Genomic DNA, 25257 nt, shown 5'->3' on the forward strand with positions numbered 1-25257 from the left:
CCTTTCTCAGACTGCCGTCATCTAGTTAAGAGTATACGAAATCCTAAAATGAACTGGGCATCTTTTCTTTGTTCAGATCTCTAGAAGAATTTTTTTTTTTTTTTCCTTTTTTGCGGTACGGAGTCACTGTTGTGACCTCTCCCGTTGCGGAGCACAGGCTCCGGACGCGCAGGCTCAGCGGCCATGGCTCACGGGCCCAGCCGCTCCGCGGCACGTGGGATCTTCCCGGACCGGGGCACGAACCCGTGTTCCCCTGCATCGGCAGGCAGACTCTCAACCACTGCGCCACCAGGGAAGCCCTAGAAGAGTTTTTATATGACAGGGATTAACTTTTTCTCGCTGGTTTCATGAAACTATTTGGGTCTGGTCTTTCTTTTTCTGAGTAAATGTTAAACTAATGTGTCAGTTTCTTAAACTGTTATGGATGTATTCAAGGTTCTTGTTTTCACTGAGTTTTGAATAATTTATTTTTCTAGGAAATTATCCACTTAAGTTTTCAATATATTGGTATAAAATCTATTTCTGTTCTAGTCCTATGATAGATTTAATACCTATTGTAAATTTATTCCTGTTCCTGTCTTCATTCCTAATAGTGTTTATTTTATGCGTTCTTTTTCTCTTTTTGGTGAGCTTATTCAGAGGTTTAGTGATATCAGTATTTTCAAAGAACAGCAATAACACAAAAATCTTTACAGTAATTATCTCTGGGTGATTTTGATTATCTTCTTTATTTTCTTATGTATTTTACAAAATATCCCCAATAAACATATATTATGAACCTCCCCAATAATACCGGTAATAAAGTGATACACTTTTGAATAAAATAAAAAAAAATGTGGACTGAATAGGAGATTCACAACTGGTTGAATGGCTTTTCCTAGATGGTATATAAATAATTTCAAGAAAAACTGGAGAATGGTCTTTAGTGGTATGCATAAACCTTTCTTTTTGGCCCTATTCTGAACAGTTTTTTAATCATCAACTTCCATGATGATATACTAGACACTATTATGAGATTTACAATATAATACATCTTGGGAAAATATTTAAAATACTGGATTTCAGATTTAGTATTTCTCCAATTTTGACAGCGGTCTTTCTGGTTGTCCAAATGGCACTTTTAGGTGGGTGAATTAGAAACAAGCTGTCCCTTCCTCAAGACTCTACTGTCATTTTCTGGAAAATTATGGTAATAAATAAATAACTAAGATAACTACTAACATAAATGATGTTCTCTAGAATTAGACTGTGCACAATAGTAAGGAGTGACCCTGGGCTAGAAAGACACATTTGTATGTATAAGATGACATTTAATAAAGATAAACATAATAGTCTACATTATGTTAAACCACCTAAGCGAATAGTACAAGGTAAGAGAAACATGTCAAAATGATTTCATGTGAATGAATGGCTCACAGTTTTTATATGAGTATGAGACAGGTTGGCATGGCTGCCAGATGAGCTGGTACTTTGATAGAAGTAGGGTATTCATATCCAAAGATTTTCAATGGGTGCTGTGAAGTCCAAATTCAACTGAAATATTGTTCACAAAATAATATCATAAGTTAAGAGAGATGCTGCTTTTCTTGGCACAAAATACAATTTGTCTGTTGTCAGCTAAAAGAGCTTGATGTCCTATTCTCAGAGAATTGCTGAAGGAACTAGGTCTTTTGAAGATAGAACAATGAAGACTTATGGGCGAACAATAGTTTTAATCAAACATTTGAAGGACTGCCTTGTAGAAGAAAAATTTGATTTATTTCACATAGCTCTACATCCAAGTTAAAGAAAGAGAGGTGGGCTTGGACTCACAATAGCGAAGAATCTTCTAAGAAGGGTGTCAAGAGTGGAAACTGCTTCTGGGGTGAAAATTCAGGGACCCTTTCTAGAGGTCATTTGGAAACGTGCAAAAAGCCTTACCATTTGGCATTCCCATTGGCCCAGCGAATCCAGGAATTTCTACTGAATAAGTAATTGGATGCTTCTTGAGGCACTTGTAACAGAAAGATTGGATAGGTTACTAAGTAAATAAAGGAAAAGAAAAAAAAGAAATGTGAGGGAAAAAAAACCAAACAGAGCAGAATGGGGGCAAAGAGAATTAGGGAAAGAGAATGAACTCGGTGGAACAGAAACTACTGTTACAAGTACAGGGGTGGAAAGGAGCATGAGATATTATTAGAAAATCGCCAGTCAAAATAGGGTTGAATGCAGGCCACTGAGGCAATGGCCCAATTTTTTTGTTAATTAGATGAGAGAATTGTGATTGCTAAAATAAAACTTAGATTGAGGATCTCTAGTGAAGTGAGGTCAACAAAAATAGCTAATAAATGGGAAATTACTTTAGTCATTTGCAAGTGAAGAAACCTATTACTAATGGGTGTTAAATGGTTTGTAATGTAGAGAAAGGAAACAGATTCCTCTGGAGATTATTCACTATAATGCTGCATCAATAGAGGACTTCAGAATGTAATATACTGAGGAAATGCTGGCTTTGGAAGCGTGCGTTCCATGCTAGACCATGGTCCACATGTTCGTGATTGTCTCCATCTGAAAACAACAGAAAGGGCAAACAACTCTCTGCAGAATAATTATTCAAAATCAGAATTTTTAAACTATTTGAAGATACTAAGATTTACTTGCACTTCTTTTTTTTTTTTTTGAATTTAAGACGAGTGCATAATATTTGGGAATACTAACCAGAAAAAACTGTCCACATTTTCTCGAAAAAGACATTTAAGGCATTATTCATAATGATGAAAAATGTAAAAAAAAATTCAAATGTGAAATAATTGAGAAATCAGTATTCTAACCATGGTGTGTGAGCATACTTTAATAGCCACGATATTTTTATTAAAATGCTAGACTTTAAAAATAATAAGCATTTATTAAAATGATAAGCATATATATGCATACAATGTATATATACAAAATGATACGTTATGATAATTATGAAACTACTGGCAAATTAAATAATTACTTCTTAATTGCCAGATTCATTGATAGACTTTTCATTCCAGGTCTAACTCGACCCCTCTTTGGTAGTTGACCTTGTTCAACTTTTCCCGTTTCTTGAAATCCTGATCTCCCTTTACTTCCAAGCTGTTTTGATCTTGCTGACTCTTTAGCATGGTTTTCCTTTGCTACCTGTCTATGCTTAAATATCTGTGTAACCTAGGAAACTGGTCTGTGCTGCCTCACCTTCTAACATGCATGTCCCAATGTGATCTCATTCACTCAAACTTTCGTCTACCTTCTACATGATAACTCCCAGCTAATCTTTCTCCAGCCCTGACAGCTTCCTGAACTCCAGACTCATAAATTCAGCTGCCTTCACTTCTCTGTCTTCCTCACCTGAGCACTTTTGACCAACCTGGCACCTTAAAGATACGGTAGAAAGATACATTTACTTCTCTCCATCTTTATTGCTTCTAGCTTAGACTGAACCACAATCATCTCTTGCCTGAATTATTGTAATACCCTCCTAAATAATATTCAGATAAGTGAAGTCTTGCCTATGGGACACCTTCAACTGGATATTCTATAGGCACATCAGATTCAAGATGTCTAGAACGAAATCATCTTTTCCATCCCAACTTATTTTTTCTCCCAGATTACCTATCTCAGTTGGAGATACTGACATGCATCCAATTTTTCAAACCATAGATTGGTTTTCATTTCTACTCTTCTCTTTCCTGACAACCAAGTCATTCAACCTCCAAGCCTAGGCAATTCTATATATTTTAAACATTTTTTTTTCCTTTTGAATGGGTAAAGAAGATGTGGTACATATATATAAGGGAATATTACTCAGCCATAAAAAGGAACAAAACTGGGTCATTTGTAGAGATGTGGATGGACCTAGAGTCTGTCACACACAGAGTGAAGTAAGCCAGAAAGAGAAAAACAAATACCGTATATTAATGCATATATGTGGAATCTAGAAAAATGGTACAGATGAACCTATTTGTAGGGCAGGAATAGAGACGTAGATGTAGAGAATGGACATGTGGACACAGTGGGGAAGGGGAGGGTGGGATGAACTGGGAGATTAGGTTTGACATAAATACACTACCATGTGTAAAATAGGTAGCTAGTGGGAACCTGCTGTTATAGCACAGGGAGCTCAGCTCGGTGCTCTGTAATGACCTAGATGGGGGGGATGGTGGGGGTGGGGTGGGGAGGGAGGTCCAAGAGGGAGGGGTTATATGCATACATATAGCTGATTCACTTCATGGTACAGCAGAAACTCACACAACATTGTAAAGCAATTAGACTCCAATAAAAATAAAAAATAAAAATTCTTACCATCAGCATCCCTCCTCTCTCCCCCACTATGGTAAGAAATCCTTGAGGATATAAGTTGTATTTTTCAACTTTGTACGCCCAGTCTTTAACAGAGTGCCTGACATGTAGTTAGTGCTCACAAGTATTTGATTCAAAAATTATATTATGTACATCAAAAGACAAAAATACATGCAACATGTGAATAGCAAATGTGTAAAATGTATGTATTTACATATAGATATTGGAAAGATGTCTTCAAGTGATATGAAGAATTGGCATTTTAGCGTCAGTTTAAGTGAATATTAAACATTCCAAATTTTAAAAACGCATAGGCAAAGAGGAATCTAGACCCAATAGTTTGAAATAGTTTAAAATGGCTTAAAACAGACTAACATAGTTTAAAGAGTCTAAATAGTTTAAAATAATCTAACAGACACAGAAATTCATGCCCTTTTAGTCCATCTCCACGTGAAAGAAGTCTCCAGGACCGCTGAATGTGTACATCGATCTCATTTAGCTGATATGCTCTGGGCAGATGATTTCACACACTTTTCATACAAAGTTTCAAAAATGATTAGGTTAAAAAAACAAATCACAGATGAGGTGGTAGATTCTGTGGCAGGTGGCATAATGGCTCGCCAAAGATACCCACGTCTTAAGCCAGGGAAACTGTGACGATGTTACCTTACATGGCAAAAGGGACTTTGCAGAGGTGATTAAGTTAATGATTTTGAGATGGGAGATTATCCTGGATTGTCCAGATGAACCCAATGTGATTACAGGGGTCTTTGTAAGTGAAAGAGGGAGGCAGGAAAGTCAGAGAAGACGATGTGACCACAGAAACAGAGATCAGAGTGATGTGATCGCCGGCTCTGAAGATGAAGGGGGAGCCAGGCGTCAAGGAATACAGGCAGCCTCTAGAAGCTGGAAAATTGGCAAGAAAATGCATTTTCCCCTAGAGCCTCCAGAAGGGACACAGCCCTGCTGATATTATGATTTTAGCTCAGTGAGACCCATTTCAGACTTCTGATCCCCAGAGCTGTAAGATAATAAATTTGTGTTTAAGCCACTAGATTTGCAGTTACTTGTTATAGCAGCAGTAGGAAACGAGTACAGATGCTGTAGGATTTCACTTCCTCAAAAGCCTGACTCAATGAAATTGTGTCCTCTAACGGTAACTTCTGCAATGTCTCTTAAATCTGCTGCCTTGTTTCAGTTCATGTTGGTACCACCACGTTTTCACACTTAACAGTAATAATAATAGCATTTAGTGAGGCATTATATAATATATAATGCTCCCTTCCCAAGCGTGTTCTACATCTTTTATATTACATTCACTCATTTAATCCTCTCAAGACCCTTACATGATAGGGATTGTGATTACCACTATATTACAAAGGCAGAGAGAGGTTAAATAACTCACTCAGAGTTGCCAAATCTGTAAAACACGGTTTAAACACAGCTGTCTGGATTCAAAGCTGTACTTTATCTTCCTAAAACTGACTGCATGCCTTTGAAAGGCATGACTGTCACTAAAAGTGCCCTCATCACCGATTTACGATTTATATGCACTCTGTTGTTAACTGTTATGGTAGACATAATTTTGACTCCCATGATCTCTAACCCCTGCTGTCACACACCCGTGAATATGTTCTGTTTCATGGCAAAGGGGACTTTGCAGATGTCAGTAAGGTTACTAATCGGTGATCTTAAAATAGGTAGATTATACTGGATTAATCTGGGTGGACCCAGTGTAATCACATGAGCCCTTAAAAGAAGCGGGGTGTTATGTTATGTCTATGTTACCATAATAAAATAAAATTAAAAGGTAAAACAAGAGTTTTCTCCTGGCTGAGGGCAGAAGAGGAAGTCAGAGAGATGTGGCAGAGCGAGTTAGAGGGATTCAAAGCACGATCAAAGGTTTGATACGACGTTTGTTGGCTTGCAGATGAAAGGACCTCAGTTGTACAGCTGCAGGGAACTGAATTCTGCTATCTGCCTAAATTCATTTGGAAGTAGAATCTTCCCCAGAGCCTGCAGATGAGAGCCCAGCCCAGCTGATATCTTCATTTCAGCCTTGGAAGGCCTTGAGCACGCCACTCAGCTGAGCTAGACTGTGCCCAGACTTTTGATCTATGGAGATTTTTACCTTTCTAAACTCCTCTCCCACAAGACTCTGAACTGAGCTGGCTGGTGAAATAACTACTATGATGTTGTGAATTCTATTTCTTCTTCTCTCCCTCTCTCTGTGCCTTTCCTGTCTCCTGCCTGTGATCCATCCATCCGTCCATCCATCCATCCACTCACCCCCCCACCCACCCACTCGCCTATTAATTCATCCATCCATCCACCCACTCACCTATCCACCCACCCATCCTTCACCCATCCGTCCATCCATTCATCCATCCATACATAAATGGTGTTTGTTAGGCACTAAGTCAGGCATGGGAGATACAGAGCTGAATTACTGAGAGATTAGTAAAAATGGGAAAAAGCTAAGAGAAATCCCTACCAATCTGCTTCCAAGGAAATGATACCAAAGCTTCAGAGACATAGTGTTTCAAATGGGGAAACCTTTCTTCTTTATCCTCCCTTTCCTAAACCCCAGGTTGGAATTTTTCTTCCTATCAACCTCCATATTCCTTGTTCAGGTATCTGCATACTGCTTCTTACTTTGCCTTGTATTCTATTTCTCTAACCACCCAGTGTCCCACTAGACTACAAACTCTGTAAGAGTACGAGCTACTTTACAAATCTTTGAATTCCCCTCTCCTCTCAGCTTTAGCCCTTGTACATAGCAGAACCTCACTTTTTGTTACTTGAATTGATCACTCAGGAAGAGCTCCTTTACGATAAATCCTATTACACACTGTACTTTGTAACAGGATCTCCAAGTTCCAACACAGGATCTATCTATTTCAGGTAATAGGCACCCACAATGATACTTCTTTAACAATTGCCCATTCCTCAAAGTATTCTAAGGTTGTAATCCAAAAGGCTTTTCTAATGAGACGTTACAAGGAAGAAGGAAAGTCATCAACTTTAAGTTTTTAAGGAAAAAGCTAATTAAAAAATTTTTTTTCTTGAAATATAGTTGGTTTACAATGTTGTGTTAGTTTCAGGAGTACAGTAAAGTGATTCAATTATATCTATCTATCTATTCTGTTTTTACATTGTCTTCCACTATAGGTTATTACAAGATATTGAGTATTAGTTCCCTGTGCTATACACTAGGTCCTTGTTGGTTATCAATTTTACATTTGGTAGTGTGTATATTTTAATCCCAAACTCTTAATTTATCCCTCTCCCCCTGTCTCCTTTGGTAACCATAAGTTTTCTTTCTATCTCTGTTAGTCTATTTCTGTTTTATAAATAAGTTCATTTGTATTCTTTTTTTAGATTCCACATATAAGAGATATCATATATTTGTCTTTGTCTGGCTTACTTCACTTAGTATGATCATCTCTAGGTCCATTCATGTTGCTGCAAATGGCATGATTTCATTCTTTTTTATGGCTGAGTAATATTCCATTGTATATATGTACCACATCTTCTGTATCCATTCATCTGTAGATGGATATTTAGGTTGCTTCCATGTCTTGGCTATTGTAAATAGTGCTGCAGTGAACATTGGGGTGTGTGTATCTTTTTGAATTATGTTTTTCTCCAGATATATGCCCAGGAGTGGGATTGCTGGATCATCTGGGGAAAAAAGCTACCTAATTTTAAGGATATCATAATTTAAACTTGTTAGTAGCCCTTTATGTCTTTTGGGGACATGCTAAAGGCTAAGGGACTTTTCTCCAGAGCAGGATGAATACAAACAACCCCCTCCTTAATGTGTTAAGTTCAGGAGTTCACGACCCCCTAGAGTCTATTCTTGGGGACTACATGTCCTATCTGTCCAGAGTCGCAGGCTAAGAGCACTTGAATTAGGTGGATAGGTGTGCCCCGCCTTCCTGCATCTGAGTTCTCCTCCACCCCATCAAATGGTCTTCTCAAGGTAGGATTACTTCCAAAGTCAGTCAGATGTGCAAGCTCATCACTTCTGCTTCCGGGCAGCCCCGGCACTATAAGTAACCTTCCCGAGATGCTCCAGGCCTGGAAACCCTCTTCCTCTGAGGGTCTGTATTAGGGAGCCCTGGCTTGTAAGCTTTTCTAGAAAGGCCTTTTCTGGAAGGCAAGCTTTCCAACTGGCCTGCCACCAATGGCATTTTTTCTGGCTTGTGGGGCTGAAGCAATCTCTTTCTAGGCCTCAAAGTTGGCCAAAGAACACTTGGTTTCAGAGAACAATGTGAGAAAATACGACTTTTGATGTTGGGAAAGTAAACAAATGTGGCCAGACGGCATGTTTTTGGTAATACCGGTTACGTTGAAACAGAAGACTACAACGTACATGCTGGTGATTATTCCATGAGATTACTGCCTCCTATCTAAGCAGGTGACTCATTTCCAACTCAGAACGGTGTGCTAAGTCTCTCATTGACACCCTTCCATTGGTACATTGATTTTTTTCATGGGCAGCAGAAAGGTGCCCAGTCTTCTCAGTGAATAGGGCTGAAGTAAACACTGCCCCCAAATAACCCGTAGTGAATACTCCAGGGGCCTCTCTAGAAAGCTCTTGCCCGTTTGGTCAAAGGCAGGAGAAGGTGAGGGATGCAGGAGTGCCTCAGGTAACGTGCAAACGGTACCTGTTGTCGGGGGGAGGGGGGCCCGTCTGATTGGCACCAGCCATGCGGCTGGCTGTAGCAGATAATACCATGCATCGCCAACTTCTGAATCCATTGGCACCCAGCGGCAGCTCCCAGGGGTGCCACAACATTGTAATTTACAAATCAATGTGAGTAGGAGAAAATTTTGGCAGCCCTCTTTCATAAATGAGAATCAAAGGTGAGCGTTACTGACCGAGCGAGAGCTTCGGCCCAAAGCTCAGAGCGTGAGTGCAAGTGCTGTGCTGGGTACTGCCCGGGCAGCTCATGGTTAGTCAGGTACACAAGGCAGAGTGGGAGCCGAGCAGGCTCTCTGGAGGGGCCAGCGCCAGGGCGGATGGGAAGATCCAGGGAAACACTACGCGTTCTGCGCCCAGAGCAAGGCCCCAGGCATGGCAAGTACTGATAAATGGTGGGTGAGAATCTGGGCAAAATCCCAGGCTAGTTCCTGTGTCTCTAGTCAAAAATTAGTTGTGCTTTTTGAACGCTAGGTACTTTAAAGAATTCACTCTTCACAATAACTCGGCAAGATACTTTTCTGAAGGAAGAACTAGAAGATATGAGTGGTCAAGTGGTTTATTTGATGCCATGTCGTGAGAAGGTGGCGGGAAACAGGCATTCCCACGGCAGCCCTCACTCTCACCGGGGCACCGCCTGTTTCTGACACCTCTAAGCGCTGGGACATCACAACACGATGTTACCTTCTTGGGGCAAAGCCCAGATCTAGTAGAACTCAATATATTAAAATAGACAAGAAACAACTAGAACCACGCAGTCCAATAGAACTTTCTGTAGTGACGGGCAGGTTTTATATCTTTGCTGTTCAATATGGTAAACACCAGTCACATGTGACTACTGAGCACTAGAAATGTGGCTATGGTGACTGAGGCGCTGAATCTTTCCTTTTATTTAACTTTAATGTAAATTTAAATAGCCACACGTGGCTGGTGGCTACCATATTGCACAGCACTATGTGCTGAGACTATTTGATTTGAAAGGAACCCTAGGGGCCACCTGCCCTCATTTCCCCAAATAGGGAAATTTCCTTCACTCTGTCCCTGACATGTTCAGCCAGCCTCTCGTTACGTATTTTTAATAACGAGAAGGTCTTCACCTTACTTGGGATCTGATGCCTTTGTTGGGAAATATCTTCCTACCTAACGGTTGCCCCCTCAGGGCTATGAGCTGGGGATACAGTGGGGTTTCGGTGTGATAAACCCATCTGTTATTCCCTGGGCTTATCTCCCGATTTGCTGCCCCTCTGCTCTTCTCGTGCCTGTGAACTTTTGGTGCCCCAGCGGCATGTCAGTTCTCTGGGGGCACGGTGTGGTGCTGCCCCCCACTGAATCCAGGGGGTCCCATCCCACCGGCCTGCTACTGGACGAGCACACGATGCTATGTGGACGCGAGGATGGTTTCTCCACGGCAGGTTTGCTGTCTGCCCAGATCTCTTCTGAGGGCCTGGGCGGCCCCACTGCATCCGGAGCCGGAAGCCTGGCTGTTGTCTGATGCCTCCCATGTCCTTCTGGGGTGTCTGGCCCTGCTTTTTCTCATCCTCACCATTGCTTGTCCTTAGAGATGCTGCGTAGAGAGTTAAACTGCCTGTGCTGGGCCTCCGGACTAGACCATATCCTCCATCTTTGGGAAACTTGAGTGTTTTAGAAAAAAAATATTCCATATCATCTTATCAACTAGAGACTCAATCCTGTCCTCCATTTGCTTATCCTCTCCAGCTGGGTGGTCATTACCCCATCTTTTCTCTTCCTTTCCTCACACTGGTCTTTCCCTTTCCCACTTTTATGTAGTCACCTCTCCCAGAGTTCAGTGTGGGCCAAACAGGTGCTAAATAAATCTTGGTTGAATGAGAGATGTCGAGAAGGCTGTCCTTGTAAATGATTTAACAGAATTTTTCATTATACGCTCACGATCTAGATAACGCGAAGAGACTACATATTATGACAGTTGGGTGAAATCATCGCTGGTTGACTCTAAGAAATACAGTGTTCAAAAACATCAATGAGATGAAATTGGCATGGTTTAATTTCAGTGAATTCTTTCACTTCTTAATTACTTACATGTCCCTGTGAAGTGAATAATTAACATTTCCTTCTTATGCATGGGGATATTTTATAAAATATTGAACCAAGAGAAAGTGGAGGCTGTGGAAACATTAAGACTGTATCCATTACTTTAAACGAACTTCATCTGGGCTTAAGTAAAGGGGGAGGGCATTAAATAAGGGTTTGCTAGAACACTGAATTCTCTGTGATGAGATACATGTACATGAGGAAAAGTCCAAAATGAGCTGAAAAGTAGGATACTAAGGACTCCACGACGTCCAAATTCATAACTGAGTATGGCACCTTTTATCCTGATGGATTTCAAAAGCCTGAGTGTTCTGTATTATCTATTACAGAAATTTAGTTTAAACTCTGCTAACATTCCCTAACAGCACTATTTATTGGATATCTGTAGCCCCCGGGCACCTTCAACTGATACACATGAGTCCTCTGTACTGGGTATTAATTACATGGCTTACTTGATTCAGTTATATAAGTAATTAAGAAGCATTCTAAAGGTTGACATTTAGGGAAACATATCTTTTCCTTTGGACCTGTGATAATTTAACAAATAGTAAGGTTTGTGAATGTCCCAAATATTTAGTTAACAATTTGGGATGTGTGGAGCTCATGCACCCAGCAGAATTCTGGCTCAAAACATGCCTTGGAGATAACTATCTGATCTCCCCAAAGGACAAAAGTATAAAGTCACACTGTTATAGAGAAATTGGGTTTGGGGATTCCTCGTTTCCTTCCTCACCATTTCAGCGAAGTTAATTCTTGTAGAAGAAAACATCCCCAAATTAAAACAAGCAAAGGATATTAAATGGGCAGACAGTTCTAATTGGGACATAACCTTATGGTGTTTTAACAATGTTATAACTATAGTCAGGTTGGCTGTCTCAAGGCATAAACTGTATTGTTTCTCATTGAAAAACAACTAAGCACTACAGCTTTGAGTGATGGTTCTTTCATAGGTTGAGATGTAATTTTCCAGTTATATGGAATAATATTGTTCTACTCCAATTTACATTATACATCTGACTTTGCAAGTGAATCTCATATGTTACTTTCTAAAATGGCCACTTTCCAAACTACACCTGATCATAGAGGTAGAATCTGTTTTTTAATTATAGTTAATTATTTAAAAAATTGCCATTAAAATAAATTCTCATTGAGAAACAATCTGTCAGGAAAAGATCAGAGGGAATATTTACCAAGCAGAGGCAGCATGGTGCGATGGGAAGTGAACAGATTGTGGAATCAGACAGATCAAGGTTTAAATCTCCATTCTGTCACTTACCAGCAGTATAATCTTGGGCAAATTAATTACCTCCATTTTGTATAAAATGGGGATATGAACCGCTACCCTAGTAACTTTCAGAAATAGGGACAATATATGTTAAGCATAGACCTATTGACATTTCTCAGTAAATTATAGTCCTTCTTTTTCTCCCTTTTTTCTCCTTCTTCTCCTTCATCATTGACTTCTTATCACTGCCATCGATCATTATCCCATGTAAGTACATCAAGCATGTGATGAAGATGGGGAAGTGTTCAGTATGGTGTATGGGCTGAGCACTGGCCTGGGGCTGAAAGGCCTGCCTGTTCGTAGAAAAGTCAGTCCCTCTCTCTGGGTCACAGCTGAGGAGAAGGAATGAAGATGACATAAGAACTTGTCTGTTGGAGTCAAGAAGTGCTTTCATACTGTGAGCCAATCAGGAACTCTTGGCACCCCTGATCAGTTGTTGTTTTCAGGAAAGACAGGGCAGCTGGACTGCAGCCTGAGAGAGCTGCCAATTAAATTTACCCAGCTTGCGACAGTTAACTGACATTTTTTGGACTTCATCAGGGTTTTCTGATTTTTCTGACTTGTCAAGAGTTGGTTTATCAAGAGTGGATACAGACTCCTCTCCTCTGCCCCATCCTGGTCCCTCCCATCCCCGTGTCTCCTCCCCCCGACCAATCATTAAGCTCTTCCTTAGCTAAGATCTGCTTAAGGAATGGGCAACAAATTTCAAACTGTGCTTTGGAAGCTCCCCCCTTCAGGGAAACTTGGATGCAGGGCAGTGGATGGGAGGGAAGGGGATTTGGATTTGAATTCTCCCAGTCTTGCTTCAGTGTGAGTACTGCAGTCATCTCTTGGTATCCAGGGATGCTCAAGTCCTGTCCTTGAAATGGTGCAGTATTTGCATATAACCTATGCACATCTTCGTGTACTTTAAATCATCTCTAGATTACTTATAATACCTAATACAATGTAAATGCTCTGAAAATAGTTGGAAATAGTTGGAAATGCAATGGAAATGCTATAGAAATAGTTGCTGGCACAAGGCAAATTCAAGCTTCCTTTTTGGAACTTTCTGAAATTTATTTATTTTTCTAGTATTTTCCATTTGCGGAACCCATGGATACAGAGTGGGGACTGCTTTATGTTTAATATATTCTGCTTTATATGAACAAGGAATTCCATGGTTAAAAATGTCAAAAGCACTGAGCTAACTGTCCTTTGAAGTTCTTTCCCATACTTGTGTTGACTGTGCGTGTTCAGTTCACAAAGAGGAAAGCCTTAACGAGATGTACTTTCTAGAAACCTTAGCAACAGACTAAACCAAAACCACATTAGACCCAGTGCCTAGAGTGGAAAAAGCAGGGAGCAGGGCTGGTGGCAGAATTTCTTGAGTAGACAGAACACCAAGATCAATGATGATCTCATACTCCATGATTGAGGACCGCTACCAGGTGGGGTGAGAGGACTGAGGAAGACACCCCCCCACCTCTCTACAACCGGAGAGCCAAGGGAATGCTGGTTAATCTCTCCAGGCCTCAGTTTCCTCAGCTGTAAACATGGTTTGGGGACAGTTTCCAAATGATATAATATAATTATATAATTCCAAATTATATAATAAAATAGCTAAGCCCAATTCTCCTTTGCTCAGTAAGGTATGGAGGAAGGGAAGGAGTATAATTAATGTCATGTGTCTGATTTCTAAGGGTCATTTCAGTGAGGTCAGTGAAGGCTAGTATTATGGCCTTGCCTAGCTGAGTGCAGTCTTCCAGGGAGTTCCATGACACCACCCTGGGAGATTTGGGGGTGCTGATGATGGGTGACATAGGAGACAGAGCAAAGACAGGCCAGACAGTGAAAGTCTCTATAAGCAAGGCCAGTTTGGAGGAGGAACATGGAAGTAGTTTCACATTTCCTATCACAGAATAGCCATAGGACTTGGTCACCTAGATTTACCAATAGAATCTAAGAAACAGCTGTTGGCTTTGGGATTTTTTTTTTTTTTTTAAAGCAGCGTGAAAGTCAAAATAAACGTTTTTAAAGAAGCAGGAAAGCTCATATGAGACATTTTTGATTGATTGTTCAGTTCATGAGATCAGCTGGCATGAAATAAAATGTTTCTTTTTCTGGGCAGTGATTGCCTAAATCAAATATGGCAAAGGGACCCACACGATAATTGTTGGCCTGTAGATCGGATTTTTCATAAGCGTCACCGCACAGCCCTCATAGAGAGTTCTTGTTTCTAGTGGATTTGTTCACCTCCTTTGTGAAAGCCTTAGAGAGAAGGCAGCAAGCAGGAAAATCAGCTATTTATAGGCGTTTTTGACTAAAAGTGTCTGCTCAGCGTGCCATGAAATACTTCCAAGAGGTGGGAGAACAGGAAACAATCTCAAATCAACGAGAAGCCTGGAGGAGTGTGATGGGGGGAAGATTTTACAGGGGAATCATTTTCAGAAAGCTCAGGTTCATTTGCAAACAAATGACAGTTACTTGCACTGACACCCCCTGAGTTACCGAAAAGCCAGCTGCACTTCTACTAGTTAGGAGAGAAGAAGAAGAAGAAGAAAAAAAATGATGAATTATCCAAGGATTACAAGTAGTCGGGATCCTTTAAGGGACTTAAAAGGGGCATCTCTCTGTATGTATTTACTGCTGGGGGCCTCCAGTCAGACTGATGCCTGTAGTACAACCTGGGCCAGCAGGTGGCCTGTGATGGAGCTGGCGTCTGAGAATGAACAGGAGTGATCAGGGACTTTAGACACAAGCAAAAAAGAGTGATGGACAAGGAGCTATTGTCATCTGCCAGCAACGGTGGAAGAACTCCCACGCATTGAAGCTGCCTTGATAGAAACACTCAACAGAGACCCAAGAAAGGAGGTGAGTGGATAGAGTCCCCTTGTACACAAGCCCCATAGCTGTTGCTCTTAATTTGACTTGCCCTGTGGACTTACCAAAGCTGCCTGGAATAAGGCAGCAAGCCTCGACAGACTTAGGATCTGAAAACAAAAGCAGGTTTTGTCTAAACACACAGGAAAGATTGAGGAGGCCAGAAAAATTGTGTTCCGTTAGCGAATATCAAGCCATGGGGGAAACCTGACCCACAGAAGCTGAGCTATCAAAAGATTGACCCTTTGTGATCTTTTCATCTGCAGACAAAAGCTTTATGTGTTTAGTTGGCACATGGGGCAAGGAAGCATTAAATGCACATTGTGATGAAGACTTGTCATCCGACATTGGGAGACTGCTTTCCTTTCCCAGAATTGGATATGTTCAGGCTAACCTTGGTATAACGAAAGTTGGATCAAGCAAAATGTAACAGAAAAAGTGGTATATGAAACACATGAAGAAGCAGTGAAGCATGCTAACATCTGAAGATTTGTAAACTCAAAACATTTCACATTATAGTTTTTACTTCTTTCCCAAATTTGAAATGAAATATTTTTCTAAGACCTTAACAAACACAAGAGTCATATCATTATGCCCATTTTGCAGATATAGAAATGGAAGTACTAAGTAGAGGGAGCCCAAAGTCATGTGGGAGGTCAGTAGTGATAGTAAAGCCAATGTTTTCATCTGTTAGACTCTACTGCCCCCTTCAGTAAATACAATTATGAATCTAGTCTGATAGTTCCCTAGCATCAGGTTCAGATGTGGTCCTTAGATTGATCTCTGTACTGGACTCATCTCAGATCTACAGAATCAGAATCTCTTGGATCGATGCCACAAATCCTCATTTTATAGACCCCCTCAAGGTGGTTGTTGCACACACAAAGTTAAGGAACTATTGCCCTAAATAGTCAATGATAGAGCAAGTGGCCACACACATATATGACTACACATGCAGACGAATGTGGTATCATTGTATCATTTTTACCCACATGGATGCCACTATATAAGGTTTCATACAGCATTTTCGATTTTAGAGCTAGATCTTCTATTTTCTCACTTTTGAATTTCAAAAGCAATGACCAAGAGAGCAACCTGTAGCCCTTGATGTCTCCTATGCATTATTTGTTTCTCATTTTCTAGACTTACCCTGATTTAATATATTTGTTCCTATTATCCCAATATAGCATGTCCTATGTGTCACATATTACACACACACACACACACACACACACACACACACTGCTTTGAAAAATATGGTTACAGCTATGTTAATAATTTTTATCCTAGGAAAGTGAGGTGGAAGGTGAGAGGAGCTGGCTGCTAAGATAGTGGAAGATGCCAGAAAGAAGCATGTCATCCTCACAATCCAGTCCCAGGGCTCTGAGTGTAATGCCTAGAGATTACACACCTGAACTTGGAGCAGTTCTGCTCACTTTGTCCTCCGTTGGTACAGGGTTTCCTCATAATAAAACCATTGGGATGCAGGAGGGATCAACAGGGATAACAGGAGAAACATACCCATTTCTTTTATTTAGAAGTTAAAAATCGTACCCTGCCATTTGTAACCCCAGAATTACAAACTTCAGGTAATTATTTAGTTAACAACTGTCTTCAACTCTTGTGAACCTTTTAAGTCAAAACCATGTTTCAAATCTCATTTTCAGATCAGTTCTTTGCCTCCTTTTACCTTGACCCCACTGTCTTAAGTGGATGGAGTAAGAAGGGATGAGTTAGTCTTCGAAAAGAGCCTTAAAAGTTTTCATAGATGTGAAAGACATAGTGGGAAATTGAACAGGGCTGTAGCTGGGCAGTTAGTGTGCTAGTCTCAGCCTGCTACTGATGAGATGACTCATCTTTGTCAGTCAAGGTATTTCCTTAGGGCTTACTTTTCCCACTTTTAGAGAGAGTAGGTTGGACTAAATAATCTCAAACAATTGTTCTGTAAGGGGATTATTAGGTGAGAAATAGGTAGGTGGAAAGATGCTACGCCCATCTTCCAGGGAAGAGTTTGTGAATGAGAAGGTATAGCGGATGGCCTTGCAATGAGGAGGTTCAGGAACGCTAAAACCATCATTTTTCTGAAAAACAGAAAATAAAGCCTGCCTGCTTCTTTAATTATACACCTTAAAGTTTTAGAGACTTGGAGAGTAAAATCAGCGAGGAGTTTGACAATCCTGCAAGTATATAATTAACAGTGGTTTAAAAAAATGAGAGGGACAGAAGTCATTTCCTTTCATTGCTGTTGGATGTCTCTTTGTATGAAAGGGATTTATCCTTACACTAAGGAAGCAGGACCCTCCTAGCTGGTTTACACTAGTGGTCTGAGATTTAAAATAATCACTTTAAAAGCAAGGCAAGGTGTTTTTTTAGCAGGATCTATGAAAAGTCTGTTTCCCCCCTTTATGGTCATTCTTCTTTTGTGGACTTTGTGAAATGATACGTTTGAAATAGATCTTATGTCATGAATCAGAGATCAAAGAAAGCATAAATATAAATGCATATTTTAGAAGTATGGGTACAGGAATGCCTATGCAGATGTAACATGTATATATGGACCTAGACATATGCGTATAACATACAGTAACTCTAGACTCCACATAACTCTACTTCCTAGACAGTTCTGTGATAGCACAAGCCTGAATTTTGTAGGAAGTTTCCAAATTCTGGGAGAACAAGGAGTAGAAGCTCCAACTGATAGAGAAAAGTGGCAATGTACATGAAAGAAAAGGTATACTTACCTAGAAAGCCCATTTTGTGCGTGTAATTCGAAGTCTATTTTAGAAATGGAAACAAGGCAGGGAATATTGCTAACCTTTAACAGATGGAAAAAAACAACTTTTTTTTTTACAAGATAATCGTTTATATTCTTAAACTTAAAAGATCAGAGAATCAGAAGAGGTCATTCCTTGGTCATATGAGTGTTCCCCAAGAAATAAAAATGTTAAACAATAGAAGTAAGAAATTGGTCACGGCAAATGAAGGAATGAGTTGGTGGGCATCTCCTTATACTCTATTCCCTTCTTTACCTTTGCTAATTGTTTAACAGTAATTAGCTCTTTATCTTTACCTTTTAGTTACAAACAGGATTGGGCTGAAGGAGAATAAATCATTCACTGAAAAAAAATTAAAGCCCCCCCCTTACTGTGGTTTCTGTCCAAGAATTTATTAAAACACTTAAATATGCATTTATAAAAATTGAGTAAAACGATTTTTCCCTGTGTCTTAATGTGTTCCAAATGGCAGTTACTAGGGACACAGCCTCCTGGTTGGGGATGAGGTGAGATGGTTTTGAGAAGCAGATAAGCGAACCGTTGATGTGAAGTCCCAAATGCATGTTATTTTTATCCAATGGTGAAACTTACGGATTCAAAATTTCAAATGAGTAACATAAATCATAGTAAGGTCTTATAACTCCTTATGGATTTCAGTAATAGTAACCTGATTTGACCTGAAAAGGCCAAGTTTTTTTTCTCTACCAAGCTATCCTGGCAAATGACAGAAAAAAAATCTGACTGTTCAGAGGTACTACAGTTTGAACCATATAAAGTTTCTGATTTCAGCTGTTTGGAACAATAAAGATGGAATTTTTCCATTATTCAACTCACCGATGAGCACAGTAATCCATCAAGAGAGATTGTTGCTTTTGAACCTCAAACTAAAATGGTAAAAAACCTAGTCTAACCACCGAGTTAAAGCCAGCTGGCCATACTGCATATACATTTTAGTGACCCCTATAAAACCGTAAGCAAAAAACCAACGTGTTCTACCATTCACAAATCACTGTTTATGTTAGGTCATGTAAAGGCATGATCTCAAATGGACCAGAGATTATGGATGAATGCTTCTTTACTGAATGGTAAATATTTACCCTGGGCTCTTGTATTTAATTTTCAACCAAGCAAACTGTCCTCTAAGGAGAATGGAGAAAGAGGAGATAAAGTCCACTGGTCACTAAGCAATCCAAAACTGGTTTTTCTTTTCTACTCTGTGCTAAGCAATGCTATACCTTCCATTAGTGGATTGGACTCTGTGGGATATTAAAGTCTGTGCCATGAAACCTTTGATTGTGGCTAACCAAGCACTTTTGGTATAGCTGAAAATGTCTTTAGCATAATGAAACTGCAGACCAAGAATAATAAAGTTTAACAACTTTCAGGAAGGATTTTTGATCTTTCTTTTACTACCAGTGACTCTTTCTGGACCCCTGCTTTCTCAGCATATTTTGCCAATTGTCTCCCCTGCCCAATACTGGGATGTGAGTAACAGAGAGAATTATAGAGAATCAGAGAGAGAATTACCAGAATCACTGATTCTACATTCAAAGTAGGATCAGGCAGAAGTAACCTCATTTTTCTATCAAGAAAGAGGGACATCTCTACTAAGATCAGGGAAAAAATAGGGAGAAGATTGTACAAGCCAAATAGGAAATATATTCAAGAATCTTGACTCTTTTTGCTGGATTATTAAGGCAATTTAAATTGAAAATAAAGAAAATCGTCAGTGTGGTTAACTTTTTTTTTTTTTAAGGCAGCAAGCAAACATCACAGTAACCAAAAGTCAGTAGCAGAACTGCTCAGCACTGTCACACATTTCACCATAAAGTAGCTTTTAAAAACTGATTTAACATAATTTAAATTGTTCTAAAATAAGAGGAAGGAAAACCTCAGCTGGGGAAAGAAAACCCCACTGGGCAAAGGCTGACATAACCTTGAACAAAATTTTGAAAAATAGTTGTGCCTGCATTGAAAAAATAACTCTGGGTTCATGCTTGTTATGAATGATTCTTCAGTGATCTTTTGTGGAGTCTTATTTAACCAACAGGGAAAAAAAAGCCACAAGAAAATCCACAAAACCCCCAACCATCCAGAAATTTTACTTTTGCAAAGGAACAGTGAGGATTCAGGATTCTTGTCATGGAAAACAGCGGATCACATTTCAACTATTAAGACACACAATGTCCTCTCATGGCATCTAGCACCTTAGATCCTCTGTCAATTAAAGATTTTATGCAGCCTCTTGCAGACACAGATGTGTAGGTATCTGATGTCTCTACCAGTTTTCTGACCATCTGTACACACATCAGATTTTAGCCCTTTCAGTTGTGCTAGCCATTATTTAGAGAAAAAGTAAAATAACAACCACCCCCCTCCAAAAAAAACCCCCTGCCACCTAAACAAACAACACACTATCACCAAATACAAAGTAATAAAAGAGTTGTACTCAAACCTGGTCAGTCCTTCCATTTCTTGAAACTTGCACACAAACTGAAGAAACCCACTCAGCCTTAAAAAGGTCGATCATTTTACTCTCCTAAAATTTCATCTCTGAGGGTGCTTGCTTTCTTGTCCGTCCTGTGCGCGCGCTCTCTCTCTCTCCCTCTCTCTCCCTCTCTCTCTCTCTCTCTACTTTTACCGAAGACCGTTTTGTTTCCTTTTTCCTGTGTCTGCTGCTGGATGAATGCAAAATACACAGATTTGAAGGGATTTTTTTTTTTTTAAGGCCAACAGTAGGAAATCTAAAATCTTGCTCTTCTGAATAGCTTATTATGCCAGTCACTCAACACCCATTTTATATAAAGAGGCATATACAGAACCAAGAATCCTGCTTTCTTAAAGCGAAAACAAATCAACAACCAAAGCTCCCTTTACTCCTTTGACCCCCTTCCTATTTTACTTACTTAACGATTAGCACTTACCCTGAGATGTGCCATAAATGCTCTATTCCAAATATACAAAAGCCAACCACATCTCAACTGAGAATTAAACAGTTTTAATGTCTTCAAATCCATGTCTCTGCTCCAAATCCTGATACAGACAGTCACTGGCAGCCGTACAGTAGTTCTAAACAGCAGACATCTGATTCTTGACATTTAAAAATAACAATATTGGAAAAAAAAAAAAGGGAGTCTTTTTAAAATTAACTACAAACAGCTTGTGAGAAAGCACATCTCACCAATTGACTGTATTAACTGGAACTTGCAAGGATTTCAAGCTACAGTATTTTATTTTTAAATCAATGTCAGACAGAGACCCAATACCTACAGACCTCTCATTTTCTATATCATCGTGGCAATGGCCTAAGTTAAATGATTTCTAAGTGATAGTTCTACAAAGAGCAGATCAGAACTTTTTAGTATTTAGAATTCCATTCTTGGTGAATATTAACCTATGCTCAGTCAAATTGAATTAGGGACATTCCGGCCATTCCATTGCTGATCTGAGATGGGTCACATTTCATGGACACGCATTCTTAACTGTGTGCACCCAGAGGAGGTCAAATGAATGCATACATTTGCTACAGAATAAAACAAATATTAAAACAAAAAAATGCATTTATTTCTATTTCTGAAGCACATTATAGACTCAGACAGATCCACAGTCAAGCTTGAGCTCTCCCAATGACTACCCATGAGTTCTTGGACAAATGATTTCATCTTTTGTGCCTCAGTTTTGTCATCCATAAAATTGGAGTAACTAGCAATACTAATTTTACAAAGGTGTTTTGGGTACTAAATGAGCTTTTGTATGATTTCTGGAACATAATAGGTATATAGTATATGTTGCTTCCTCCCTCTGTTTCATATTTGGAATGGGTAGGGATCAGGCAAGTAAATGGAGAAATCCAGGCTTTGAAGGCAGACAAATCAGGTTTGACTCTCTGTGTTGCCATGTACTAGCTGTGTATCCTTGGGCAAGTGACTTAATCTAATTTACTAAAGCTCAGTTTCTTCAACTATAAAATACCTCATAGAGTTTCAGAGAGCAAATTAGATAACATTGGAAAAGCATCTACTTTAAGCATGTATTAAATGGTAGCTCCAGGCTTTACAACTCTTGAAAATGGCTCTAATTAGTGCTCTGCATGTGTAACTTAGGAGTTTGAAGATGTGGACTTAGATCCCAGGCCTTCTTGACCAAGTGCCTTACTTTATAGTAGAAGGAGACCCGGAGAGCTGAAATGATGGTTCTAAGCCCTATCATTTGTGAGTGATCGATCACCAACTAGTTAGTGGCAATAGGAACTAAAACATAGACCCTCTTATTTAAAGTTCAATGCTTTGTCCACTAAACTTTGTGACATTGAAATCAAACACATTTGTACATCCAGTTTCAATATTAGTTGATAATTAAAGCAATACAACTGGAAAAAAGAGAACCTATTTGTTCCCAAATTTGCTTCTAAGAATGAGCTTATAAATGAAATTATTCTATAGGAGCTGACAGGGACTGGCTAAACCTATATTCCTAAGGGGAGCTTCTGCAGGACATAGATTCTCCCTTCCCTATAAAGCAAGAAGAGAGCTGGAAGGACGTGCAGTTCTTAGGAGTTTCCCATCTCCTCTCTCCCCTTGTGAGTGTCCAGCTTTCTTCCCTTTCTTTATATGAGCTCTTCATCTCAGCGCACTGGTTGGGAAGAACACACTGCTCTACATTTAGTTTATTTATTAAACATACTATGTCCCCACTTTGAAATATAGGATTTTTTTTTTCAGTTTGAAAGTCTTGCACAGAATAGGGGCTCAATAAATGTCAATATTTGCTAAAGGAGATATGACTTGGAGTTCAGTGCTAAAGAAGATATGACTTGGAGCTCAGTTTATATTTCAAGTGTTGAACTAGCTTGTCTTAGAGTAAATTATTGCTTAATGAAGAACAGAAAATATTACATTTTTTTTCAGTCTTTCAATAACTCCGGAATTAAAGACAAAGGTGCTTCTGGTATCAAGTCAGATTAGCTATTACTCTCGGGAGGAAGGGAAGGAAATGGGATTGAGGAGGTACCTGTGTGATCCATTGTAATTAATGTTTTATTTCTCTAGCTGGGTGATGTATAAATGGGTATTTATTTTTTTCTTGTTATTTTTCTGTAAGCCTCAAATATTTCATTAAAAAAAACTAGCTTAAGCGGGAAGCAGCCTCATAGCACAGGGAGATCAGCTTGGTGCTTTGTGACCACCTAGAGGGGTGGGAGGGAGATGCAAGAGGGAGAGGATATGGGGATGTATGTATACATATAGCTGATTCACTTTGTTATACAGCAGAAACTAACACAACATTTTAAAGCAATTATATTCCAATAAAGATGTTAAAAAAAAAACTAGCTTAAAAGAAGGCAAGCAATTTGAAAATAGAATTTCTAAATCTTTATGAGATCCAATAATGCTACTATACTAAATCCCATACTTAAATCTTCAAGCTTTCATTCTTATTTTACTGAAGAACTTGAATAATAATATGTTTACTTTAAAGATTTTTTTTTCCTCCTTGCTCACCATTTCATGTCCTTGATTCCGGAGCTGTGCTGGGGTGTTTTGGAAAGAGCTATTTTGCATCAGATAGATCTAAGTCTAAATCTCAGTTCTACAACTTGCTGGCCACATAGCATTACGTCAATTGATATTTCTAGGCCTCGGTTTCCTCTCTTGCAAAAACTGAGAGTTATTATCTGTAGCTCTCAGGACTATTATGAGGATTAAATGAAATAACAAATGTGAAAATGTTTGCTACAGTATCTGGTACATAGTAGATTTTCAGTTAATATCGTTTTCCTTCTTCCTTTCCTTATCCTTCCACTTTTCACCACTACTTGAGCTTTTAACTTCAAAAAGGTTATAAAAAGGAAAGGAAAATGAACTTAAGGTAGGAAGCAGGCAATTACGCTAGTATCATGAAAGCATTTTGTGACTAACAAAGGCTGGTCCTAGATCCATGTACAGTATCCTTTTAAATTAGATTAAATTAGATAAATTAGATATTATCTAATCTCATCACTACATTCAAGTTTTTTTAAAAAAGTGATTTTGTTTTGTTTTTGCCACCAGTCACAAAACCTTCATAGACAAAAATCTATCCTAGGTTTTCTATCTCATTACACATCCTTTCTTCAAGACAGATATTTTATCAAAATACTTTATTCTCAATAGTGATGAGATTTATGTGCTTAAAGAATTGCTAAAGCTTTCAGTTGTAACCCTTGTAATGGTCTTTTCTATAAGAGACTTGGGTTCTGGTTCTACCTCTGCCACATACTAACAGTATGACCCACTAGGTAGGCCTTTACCTTTCTTTGAGTCTAGTTTTTTTTTTTTTTTTTTTTTTTGGTACGCGGGCCTCTCACTGTTGTGGCCTCTCCCATTGCGGAGCACAGGCTCCGGACGCACAAGCTTAGCGGGCATGGCTCACGGGCCCAGCTGCTCCGTGGCATGTGGGATCTTCCCAGACTGGGGCACGAACCCGTGTCCCCTGCATTGGCAGGTGGACACTCAACCACTGTGCCAGCAGGGAAGCCCTGAGTCTAGTTTTTTACATGCTAAACGAATGAAGAGGTTGGATTAGATTATCCCTTTAGCTCTAAAATTCTGTTAGTGGTTCTTGATGACTTAATTAACACATGTAACAACCTTATAGTAAATTAGACGATGCCATGTTCAGTAGGAAATACTGTGTTGTTTGTGAAAACTATCCACACAATAGTGGCCTCTTCTGAACTCTGGGAATGGGCTCTGGCACTGTCCTTGTCCAGTGACTGCCATTGACTGTCCAGTGACTGGAATATTTTCAGGGCTTGGTGGAGGCATTCCCAAGGGAGTCAGCTTTGTCAGAAGAAATCCAAAGACAGCAACAAGATGAATGTCTTGGTGGAAGACTTTTTTCCTTGCATTTATTCTTAAGAGTGGGAAATGATTATGTCATGATTTTATAGTTCAGTAAAACCTTTTTAAAAAAGATGAGGATAGTAAGGGAGGGCAGAGAAAGACACTTTGAAAAGGAAAAATATGAAGATCCCCCTTATGGAAGGTGTGTCTTGGGAAAAATGACAATACCGAAGGAGGAGGTAGGGAAGAAAAAGACTCTTCCCCCGATATTATTATCCAGGTGAAATCTGTTTTAAGTGGATTGGAGGGCAGTAGGAAAAACAGGAGACCATGGAAGGGGAGGAGTGGCCTTGGGTCTGTACCTGTGTGGGATTTACATTCTGACACTAATTGTATTTTATTGTGCAGATGCTTCCCCTTCTTTTCCTCCTC

The 25257-nt window shown here is 39.5% G+C and overlaps 1 protein-coding gene across 12 annotated transcripts in view; it reads right to left on the minus strand.

The window, feature by feature from the left end:
* DLGAP1 (DLG associated protein 1) overlaps window positions 1–25257 on the minus strand; it is an 858632-nt gene that overhangs the window by 308519 nt on the left and 524856 nt on the right. For 3 of the 12 annotated variants that reach the window (XM_059040839.2, XM_059040833.2, XM_059040834.2), the window contains exon 1: window positions 20926–21064. The exons of 6 other annotated variants lie outside the window; for them this stretch is intronic. In XM_059040839.2, the coding sequence (XP_058896822.1) occupies window positions 20926–21018 (93 nt within the window). In that variant the 5' untranslated portion in view covers window positions 21019–21064. Of the gene's footprint in view, window positions 1–20456; window positions 20693–20925; window positions 21065–25257 lie in introns of those variants that run through there. 3 more of the 12 variants (XM_059040836.2, XM_059040835.2, XM_059040840.2) reach the window with 3 other exon arrangements.

This window comes from Kogia breviceps, chromosome 15, assembly GCF_026419965.1.
Source record: "Kogia breviceps isolate mKogBre1 chromosome 15, mKogBre1 haplotype 1, whole genome shotgun sequence".
Classification (NCBI taxonomy): Eukaryota; Metazoa; Chordata; class Mammalia; order Artiodactyla; family Physeteridae; genus Kogia; species Kogia breviceps.